The sequence below is a fragment of the Lampetra fluviatilis genome, chromosome 71, assembly GCF_964198595.1.
Source record: "Lampetra fluviatilis chromosome 71, kcLamFluv1.1, whole genome shotgun sequence".
NCBI classification, from domain to species: domain Eukaryota; kingdom Metazoa; phylum Chordata; class Hyperoartia; order Petromyzontiformes; family Petromyzontidae; genus Lampetra; species Lampetra fluviatilis.
Genome location: NC_136345.1, coordinates 3,598,803 through 3,609,766, shown reverse-complemented (window position 1 = coordinate 3,609,766; position 10,964 = coordinate 3,598,803). Strand labels below are relative to the sequence as shown.

At 59.1% G+C, this 10,964-nt stretch overlaps 1 protein-coding gene across 1 annotated transcript; it reads right to left on the bottom strand.

The window, feature by feature from the left end:
• Positions 1–342: 342 nt before the first annotated feature.
• TANGO2 (transport and golgi organization 2 homolog) lies at positions 343–9,672 on the bottom strand. Its single transcript, XM_078883579.1, has 9 exons — positions 9,596–9,672; positions 7,773–7,847; positions 7,285–7,373; positions 6,351–6,470; positions 5,409–5,523; positions 4,678–4,787; positions 2,968–3,115; positions 1,293–1,397; positions 343–556 (listed from the first exon to the last, which is right to left on the bottom strand). Exons 2-9 carry the CDS (start codon positions 7,826–7,828, stop codon positions 403–405), a joined length of 897 nt encoding a protein of 298 aa, XP_078739705.1. The 5' UTR covers positions 7,829–7,847; positions 9,596–9,672; the 3' UTR covers positions 343–402.
• Positions 9,673–10,964: the final 1,292 nt, after the last annotated feature.

Sequence of the window (10,964 nt, the reverse complement as noted above, 5' to 3'; positions counted from 1 at the left end):
GGGGGGGGGGCGGCAGTGGAGGCTCATGGGAAATCAGAAGTGTGTGTGTGGGGGGGGGCGGCAGTGGAGGCTCATGGGAAATCAGAAGCATGTGGGGGGGGGGTGGCAGCAGTGGAGGCTCATGGGAAATCAGAAGTGTGGGGGGGGGCGGCAGTGGAGGCTCATGGGAAATCCGAAGTGTGTGGGGGGGGTGGGGCGGCACTGGAGGCTCATGGGAAATCAGAAGTGTGTGGGGGGGGAGGCAGTGGAGGCTCATGGGAGTGTGGGGGGGGGGGCGGCAGTGGAGGCTCATGGGAGTATGTGGGGGGGGGGCAGTGGAGGCTCATGGGAGTGTGGGGGGGGGGCGGCAGTGGAGGCTCATGGGAGTGTGGGTGTGGGGGGGGGGGCGGCAGTAGTGGAGGCTCATGGGAGTGTGGGGGGGGGCTGTGGGCGCAGCAGGAAGTGGTGGTCCCCGCGTGCCCAGCGAGCCGCGTGGCCCTCGGGGGCCTCCTCCGTCATGGTTCGCTCCGTGAAGCTCACGGAGCCATCCACCCCCACCAGCAGCACCGAGTTGGTACTGCCCACAGCGACACACACACAGTGACACACACAGTGACACACACACACACACAGTGACACACACAGTGACACACACACAGTGACACACACAGTGACACACACACAGTGACACACACAGTGACACACACACAGTGACACACACACAGTGACACACACACACAGTGACACACACACACAGTGACACACACACACAGTGACACACACACACACACAGTGACACACACACACAGTGACACACACACACAGCGATACACACAGCGACACACACAGCGACACACACAGCGACACACACAGTGACACACACACACACACACAGTGACACACACAGTGACACACACACAGTGACACACACAGTGACACACACACACAGTGACACACACAGTGACACACACACACAGTGACACACACACAGCTTCATGGTTCGCTCTGTGAAGCTCACGCGGCCATCCACCCCCACGAGTGCTGTGTGTGTGTGCTGTGTGTGTGAGTGTGTGTGTGAGTGAGTGTGAGTGTGTGAGTGAGTGTGTGAGTGTATGTGTATGTGTGTGAATGTGAGTGAGTGTATGTGAGTGTGAGTGTGTGTGTTAGTGTGTGAGTGTATGTGTGTGAGTGTGAGTGTTAGTGTGTGAGTGTATGTGTGTGTGTGTGAGTGAGTGTATGTGTTAGTGTGTGTGTGTATGAGTGTGTGTGTGAGTGAGTGTATGTATGTGTATATGTGAGTAAGTGTGACGTACCGTGTCCCGTACGTAGGGGTACGTACACACACAGCCGCGTACTGCGGCATGAGTTGCTTCATGTGCAGGTCTCCCTGAGCCTCCAGCAAGGGGTCGGGCAGGACCCTGCACACAGCAGCAGCAGTGTCATCATCATCATCAGCAGTGTCATCATCATCAGCAGTGTCATCATCATCATCAACAGCGTCATCATCAGCATCGTCATCATCATCGTCATCATCAGCAGCGTCATCAGCAGCAGCATCGTAATCAGCAGCAGCGTCATCATCAGCAGCGTCATCAGCAGCAGCAGCGTCATCAGCAGCAGCATCAGCAGCGTCATCATCAGCAGCGTCATCATCATCAGCAGCGTCATCATCATCAGCAGCGTCATCATCATCAGCAGCAGCGTCATCATCATCAGCAGCAGCGTCATCATCATCAGCAGCGTCATCATCATCAACAGTATCATCTTCATCAGCAGCGTCATCATCAACAGCGTCATCATCATCAGCAGTGTCATCAGCAGTGTCAGCTGATGATGACACTGTGTACGTGGTATCAATGTGTGTATGTGTGTATGTGCTGCGTTGGCTGGGTCATGGAGCCCGCATGCCCAGCCACCGCATGCCTAAACAGCTTTTGTTCGGCCGGATCGAGGGGGCTAAACGGGCGCGGCACGGACTAGAGAAGAGATGGAGTGATGTGGTACAGGAGGACGTGGAGCTGAGTGGACTTGGCGATGACTGGTACCAGCGGTGTCAAGATCGGCCTCAGTGGAGGAGGCTCGTGAAGGATGCTGCTACTGGACTATTGCCAGGCTAGGTGCACCTTGAGGCTACTGGGCAGTTGGAGGCAGTCGCCCTCCAACAACAACGGAGGGCGGAGGAGCGACGCTCACAACAACGAGCGGAGCGCCGGGTGGCTAAAGCACAGCAAGTTGGCACAGTAGGGGGCACAGGTGGTCCATCAGCCAGTCGTCTCGGTCATCTCGGTCAGTCGACCCGTGGCACCTGCTGGGTCTGCCCCGTGACCTCCTGCCAGCGGGCGTTCGACACTTCACGTGGTAGCCTCAAGGTGCACGTGGCCTGGCACAAGCGTCGTGGTGACGTCACCGCCACTTAGTGGCGAATGGCGGTTGTTGTTGTACGTACGGTGTCGTGTCGTTGAGCAGGTCCAGCAAGCTGAGTGTGAGCTCTGTGGAGCTGAGTGAGTGAGTGGCTGAGTGAGTGAGTGTGTGAGTGAGTGTGTGAGTGAGTGTGTGAGTGAGTGAGTGGCTGAGTGAGTGAGTGGCTGAGTGAGTGTGTGAGTGAGTGAGTGGCTGTGTGAGTGAGTGACTGAGTGTGTGAGTGAGTGACTGAGTGTGTGAGTGAGTGACTGTGAGAGTGAGTGGTTGAGTGAGTGAGTGGCTGTGTGAGTGGCTGTGTGAGTGAGTGACTGAGTGTGTGAGTGAGTGACTGTGAGAGTGAGTGTGGTTGTTGTACGTACGGTGTCGTGTCGTTGAGTAGATCGAGCAGGCTGAGTGTGAGCTGTGTGGAGCTGCCCCCACGGTGCACGGCACGGCTGAGTGAGTGAGTGAGTGTGTGAGTGAGTGTGAGTGAGTGGCTGTGTGAGTGAGTGAGTGTGTGAGTGAGTGTGTGAGTGGCTGTGTGAGTGAGTGAGTGACTGTGAGAGTGAGTGTGGTTGTTGTACGTACGGTGTCGTGTCGTTGAGTAGATCGAGCAGGCTGAGTGTGAGCTGTGTGGGGCTGCCTCCACTCCGCACGGCGCGCACGAACTGGGCCTTGCCGTGACGCAGCTTGCCCCACGGAGTGTCCAGCAGGGCGTTACTCAGCCCGTACTCACCTACACACTCACCCACACTCACCCTCTCACTCACCCACACACACTCACCCTCTCACTCACCTACACACTCACTCACCCACTCACCTACACACTCACACACTCACACACACTCAGCCTGTACTCACCTACACACTCACCCACACTCAGCCTCTCACTCACCCACACACTCACCCATACACACACCCATACACTCACCCATACACACACACACTCACACACTCACTCACTCACTCACCCACACACTCACACACTCACCCTCTCACTCACCCACACTCACCCTCTCACTCACCCACACACTCACTCACTCACACACTCACACACACACACTCACCCACACACTCACCCACACTCACTCTCACTCACCTACATACTCACCCAGTCACTCACTCACTCAGTCACTCACACACTCACTCACACACTCACACACTCACTCACCCACTCACTCACTCACCCTCACGCACCCTCACTCACCCACACACTCACCCATACACACACACACATACACTCACCCTCTCACTCACCCACACTCACCCTCACTCACCCACACACTCACACATACACACACACACACTCACCCTCTCACTCACCCACACTCACTCTCCCTCACCCTTACTCACCCACACACTCACTCACCCAGTCACTCACTCACCCAGTCACTCACTCACCCACTCACTCACACACTCACCCATACACTCACTCACTCACCCACACACACACACCCACACACTCACCCACACACTCACACACTCACACACCCACACACTCACACACCCACACACTCCCACACACTCACCCACACTCACCCTCACTCACCCACACACTCACCCACACACTCACACACTCACTCACACTCACCCTCACTCACCCATACATACACACACTCACACACTCACTCACACACTCACACACTCACTCACACACTCACTCACACACTCACTCACACACTCACTCACCCACGCACTCACACACTCACTCACCCACACACTCACACACTCACCCACACACTCACCCACACACTCACCCACACACTCACCCACACACTCACCCACACACTCACCCACTCACCCACACACTCACTCACCCACACACTCACCCACACACCCACACACTCACCCACACACTCACCCACACACTCACCCACACACTCACCCACACACTCACCCACACACTCACCCACTCAACCACACACTCACTCACCCACACACTCACCCACACACTCACCCACACACACACTCACCCACCCACTCCCCCACACACTCACCCACTCACCCACACACTCACTCACCCACACACACACTCACCCACACACTCATCCAAACACTCACCCACACACCCTCACACTCACCCTCACCCACACACTCACCCACCCACACACCCACACACTTACCCACACACTTACCCACACTCACCCTCACACTCACCCACACACTCACCCACACACTCACCCACACACTCACCCACACACTCACCCAAACACTCACCCACACACTCACCCTCACACTCACCAACACACTCACCCACCCACTCCCCCACACACTCACTCACCCACACACTCTCCTCACCAGGCTGGAGTGAGATGGGCGCTGCGTTGCTACGGTTACTGTAGTACCACAGCTCATCACCACCACCATCACCGCCACCATCATCACCATCACCACCACCACCGCCACTCCTGGGGTAGAGTCAGGGGGCAGAGGAGACATCGCACCACCCAGGGCTCACGCACAGTGGTGAGCGTGAGGGGTGGAGGTGGTGAGGAGGTGGTGGTGAGGAGGAGGTGGTGAGGAGGTGGTGAGGAGGTGGTGGTGGTGAGTAGGTGGTGAGGAGGTTGTGGTGGTGGTGAGGTGGTGGTGAGAAGGTGGTGGTGAGGAGGTGGAGGTAGTGACGAGGTGGTGGTGTTGACGAGGTGGTGGTGGTGAGGTGGTGGTGAGAAGGTGCAGCTGGTGAGCAGGTGGTGAGGAGGTGGTGGTGAGGAGGTGGTGGTGTTGACGAGGTGGAGGTGGTGAGGAGGTGGTGGTGGTGAGGAGGTGAGGAGGAGGAGGAGGTGGTGGTGTTGACGAGGTGGTGGTGTCGAGGAGGTGGTGAGGTGGTGGTGAGGAGGTGGTGAGGAGGTGGTGGTGAGGAGGTTGTGGTGGTGGTCTTGAGGAGGTGGTGGTGGTGAGGTGGTGAGGAGGTGGTGGTGAGTAGGTGGTGAGGAGGTGGTGAGGTGGTGGTGAGGAGGTGGTGAGGTGGTGGTGGTGAGGAGGTGGTGAGGTGGTGGTGGAGGTGGTGAGGTGGTGTGGGTGGTGCTCACGCGAAGGTGGCGGTGAGCAGGTTGAATCCGCTGTAGCGCTGAGCGTGGCAGGAGACCCCCTGCAGGTAGGCGGAGGGGGAGGTCTCGGCCCGCAGGTAGTCAGAGACCAGCTCGCCTGGCCACAGGGGTACGCAGTGGTGAGTGGTGAGTGAGTGGTGAGTAACTGGTGAGTGACTGAGTGAGTGACTGAGTGAGTGACTGAGTGAGTGACTGAGTGAGTGACTGAGCAAGTGACTGAGTGACTGAGTGACTGAGTGACTGAGCAAGTGACTGAGTGAGTGACTGAGGAGTGACTGAGCAAGTGACTGAGTGACTGACTGAGTGAGTGACTGAGTGACTGAGCCAGTGACTGAGCGAGGTCTCAGCATGCAGGTAGTCAGACACCAGCTCGCCTGGGCACAGGGGCATGCTGTGGTGAGTGGTGAGTGAGTGGTGAGTGAGTGAGTGAATGAGTGAGTGGTGAGTGAGTGGTGAGTGAGTGCGTGAGTGGTGAGTGAGTGGTGAGTGAGTGGTGAGTGAGTGAGTGGTGAGTGAGTGAGTGGTGAGTGAGTGGTGAGTGAGTGGTGAGTGAGTGACTCAGAGACCAGCTCGCCTGGCCACAGGGGCACGCAGTGGTGAGTGGTAAGTGGTGAGTAAGTGGTGACTGAGTGGTGAGTGAGTGAGTGAGTGGTGAGTGACTGGTGAGTAGTGAGTGAGTGAGTGGTGAGTGAGTGGTGAGTGAGCGACTGAGTCAGTGGTGAGTGACTGAGCGAGTGAGTGACTGAGTGAGTGACTGAGCGAGTGACTGAGTGAGTGAGTGACTGAGTGAGTGACTGAGCGAGTGACCGAGTGAGCGAGTGGGTGAGTGGATGGGTGAATGACTTAGCGAGCGAACGAGTGGTGAGTGAGCGACTGGTGAGTGAGTGAGTGGTGAGTGAGTGAGTGGTGAGTGAGTGTCCTCACCCCGGCCGCGTGCGTGTGGGTCCCGCGTGACCTCCAGCACGTTGGTGAGCGCCGCGAACCTGCCCCCCCTCGTGACCCCCAGCCAGGAGCCCCCCTCCTTGCCCTGCTGTAGGTCCACACCTACACACACACAGACAAAGCTGCCCCAGGTAGCCTCCAGCAGGGCTGCAGGGGCCTCTAGCAGGGCAGTAGGGGCAAGTGCTGCTAGTGGCGAGTAGCACCACCTATGATGCACACACACAGACAAAGCTCCCCCAGGTAGCCTCTAGCAGGGCTGTCGGGGCAAGTGCTGCTAGTAGCGAGTAGCACCACCTATGATGCACACACAGACAAAGCTCCCCCAGGTAGCGTCTAGCAGGGCTGCAGGGGCAAGTGCTGCTAATAGCAGCACCACCTATGAAGGCTACCGGCACTGTGGCTACACACGAGAGGGTGGGTGGCCAGCACCACGCCCGGCCGCCTTTGTCTCCCTAGTGGCGATGTTTACTGCACTAATCCGCTACACCCTGTACGGTGTGGTTGTTTTGGTGGTGGTGGTGTTGGTGGTTGTGGTGGTTGTGGTGGTGGTTGTAGTGGTGATTGTGGTGGTGTTGCTTGTGGTGGTTGTGGTGGTTATGGTTGTGGTGGTTGTAGTGGTGGTGGTGGTTGTGGTGGTGGTGTTGCTTGTGGTGGTGGTTGTTGTGGTGGTTATGGTTGTAGTGGTGATTGTGGTGGTGTTGCTTGTGGTGGTGGTTGTGGTGGTGGTTGTTGTGGTGGTTATGGTTGTGGTGGTTGTAGTGGTGGTGGTTGTGGTGGTGGTGTTGCTTGTGGTAGTGGTGGCTGTAGTGGTGGTTGTGGTGGTTGTAGTGGTGGTGGTTGTGGTGGTGGTGTTGCTTGTGGTAGTGGTGGTTGTAGTGGTGGTTGTGGTGGTTGTGGTGGTTGTGGTGGTGGTTACCGCTGATCACGTGAGGGTGGCTGGGCCAAAACTGAGCGGCGAGTGATGGGCGTGAGAACAACTCATCGCGGTTCGCAGCCACAATCAGCCTGGGGGGTCACGGGGGGGTCACACGGGGGGTGGGGGGGGGTCACGGGGGGGTCACGGGGGGGGCACACGGGGGGGAGTCACGGGGAGGTCACACGGGGACATGGACACTCTCACCTGTACACTCACTCACCAGTACACTCACTCACCAGTACACTCACCAGTACACTCACCAGTACACTCACCTACACACTCACCTGTACACTCACCTGCACACTCACCTACACACTCACTCACCTACACACTCACCTACACACTCACCTACACACTCACCTGCACACTCACCTACACACTCACCTACACACTCACCTGCTCACTCACTCACCTACACACTCACCTGTACACTCACTCACCAGTACACTCACCAGTACACTCACCTACACACTCACCTGTACACTCACCTGTAAGCTCCCCTGGTCGTTGGCCGTGGGTCGAACTTGAGAAAGAGGATGCACATCGGGGAGCGGGTTCACATCCTGGGGAGGGAGGAGGCGTCACGTGGGTGGGCTGCTGTGCCAGGCTAGGTGCACGAGGAGGAGGTCACGTGACAGACCCAGCAGGTGCCATGGGCTGACTGCTGTGCCAGGCTAGGTGCAGGAGGAGGAGGTCACGTGACAGACCCAGCAGGTGCCGTGGGTTGACTGCTGTGCCAGGCTAGGTGCAGGAGGAGGAGGTCACGGGACAGACCCAGCAGGTGCCATGGGTTGACTGCTGTGCCAGGCTAGGTGCACGAGGAGGTCACGTGACAGACCCACGAGGCAGGGGTTGACTGCTGCAGCAGTGCACTCACCTACACACTCACTCACCTACACACCCACCTACACACTCACCTACACACTCACTCACCTACACACTCACCTACACACTCACTCACCTACACACTCACCTGTCCACTCACCTAAACACTCACCTGGTCACTCAACTGCACACTCACTCACCTGCACACTCACCTACACACTCACTCACTCGTACACTCACTCACCTACACACTCACTCACCTGGTCACTCACTCATCTGGTCACCCATACACTCACTCACCTGGTCACTCACCTGGTCACTCACTCACCCGTACACTCACTCACCTGGTCACTCACTCATCTGGTCACTCACTCACCTGGTCACTCACTCACCTACACACTCACTCACCTATTCACTCACCTATTCACTCACCTACACACTCACTCACCTATTCACTCACCTACACACTCACCTGCACACTCACCTGTACACTCATCTGGTCACTCACTCACCTGGTCACTCACTCACCTGTACACACACTCACCTGTTCACTCACTCACCTACACACTCACCTGGTCACTCACTCACCTGTACACACACTCACCTGTTAATTCACTCACCTACACACTCACCTGCACACTCACTCACCCTTACACTCACCTGCACACTCACTCACCTGCACACTCACCCGTCAAGTCGTACACTCACTCACCGACGCGCTCACCACTACACCACCTCTCCCCACGACCACCATCGCCTGTGGCTGTACCCTGCCGCACTGTACCCTGCCGCACTGTACCCTGCCGCACTGTACCCTGCCGCACTGTACCCTGCCGCACTGTACCCTGCCGCACTGTACCCTGCCGCACTGTACCCTGCCGCACTGTACCCTGCCGCACTGTACCCTGCCGCACTGTACCCTGCCGCACTGTACCCTGCCGCACTGTACCCTGCCGCACTGTACCCGGCCGCACTGTACCCGGCCGCACTGTACCCGGCCGCACTGTACACCGCGCACACTGCACCACTCAGCACTGTACATCGTCGCACTGTACACCACTGTATAACAGTGTACTACTTTACATACAGAGGCAGACACAGAGATACACACACAGAGACACAGACACACACAGACATACAGAGAGACACAGAGACACACACATAGATAGACACACAAACACACACACATAGATAGGCACACAGACACATAGAGAGACACACAGATAGACACACACATAGATTGATATACAGACACACATACAGAGACAGACACACACACAGAGAGTTCCCGGTAGGCAAAGGAAAACAAAACTCTGTAACCGGTTCGAACCGCTATGCGTGACACTGCAATTGATTGTTACAGAACAGTTATAGCAGTCAATGGTGACATTAATCTATCTCGTCGTCGTGATGCTTACGATAATAACGATGATGATGATAATTATAATAATTATAATCCGACGGTGATGATGGTAAATCAACTTACGCTGCTCTGTAAGTCTCGCGAAGGTCACGGGGCCGCTTTCGGCCAATCAGCGATCGCCTTGCATCCACCCCCACCCGACCCTTCCTCGCTGCGAGCCAATCAGCGGGCGCGTTACAAAATAGGGGGCGTGGCTTGGAGTGGGGGGGGGCTCAGGGGTAGTGGAGGGGAGGGGGCTAGGGGGGACCTGAGGGGAGGGGCTCAGGGGGAGCGGAGGGGCGGGGCTAGGGGGGAGCTGAGGGGAGGGGCTCAGGGGTAGTGGAGGGGTGGGGGCTAGGGGGGAGCTGAGGGGAGGGGCTCTGGGGTAGTGGAGGGGTGGGGGCTAGGGGGGAGCTGAGGGGAGGGGCTCAGGGGGAGCGGAGGGGTGGGGGCTAGGGGGGAGCTGAGGGGAGGGGCTCAGGGGGAGCGGAGGGGCGGGGCTAGGGGGAAGCTGAGGGGAGGGGCTCAGGGGTAGTGGAGGGGTGGGGGCTAGGGGGGAGTTGAGGGGAGGGGCTCTGGGGGAGCGGAGGGGTGGGGGCTAGGGGGGAGCTGAGGGGAGGGGCTCTGGGGGAGCGGAGGGGTGGAGGCTAGGGGGGAGCTGAGGGGAGGGGCTCTGGGGGAGCGGAGGGGTGGGGGCTAGGGGGGACCTGAGGGGAGGGGCTCAGGGGGAGCGGAGGGGCGGGGCTAGGGGGGAGCTGAGGGGAGGGGCTCAGGGGTAGTGGAGGGGTGGGGGCTAGGGGGGAGCTGAGGGGAGGGGCTCTGGGGTAGTGGAGGGGTGGGGGCTAGGGGGGAGCTGAGGGGAGGGGCTCAGGGGGAGCGGAGGGGTGGGGGCTAGGGGGGAGCTGAGGGGAGGGGCTCTGGGGTAGTGGAGGGGTGGGGGCTAGGGGGGAGCTGAGGGGAGGGGCTCAGGGGGAGCGGAGGGGCGGGGCTAGGGGGAAGCTGAGGGGACGGGCTCAGGGGTAGTGGAGGGGTGGGGGCTAGGGGGGAGTTGAGGGGAGGGGCTCTGGGGGAGCGGAGGGGTGGGGGCTAGGGGGGAGCTGAGGGGAGGGGCTCTGGGGGAGCGGAGGGGTGGGGGCTAGGGGGGAGCTGAGGGGAGGGGCTCAGGGGTAGTGGAGGGGTGGGGGCTAGGGGGGGAGCTGAGGGGAGGGGCTCTGGGGTAGTGGAGGGGTGGGGGCTAGGGGGGAGCTGAGGGGAGGGGCTCAGGGGGAGCGGAGGGGTGGGGGCTAGGGGGGAGCTGAGGGGAGGGGCTCAGGGGGAGCGGAGGGGCGGGGCTAGGGGGAAGCTGAGGGGAGGGGCTCAGGGGTAGTGGAGGGGTGGGGGCTAGGGGGAGTTGAGGGGAGGGGCTCTGGGGGAGCGGAGGGGTGGGGGCTAGGGGGGAGCTGAGGGGAGGGGC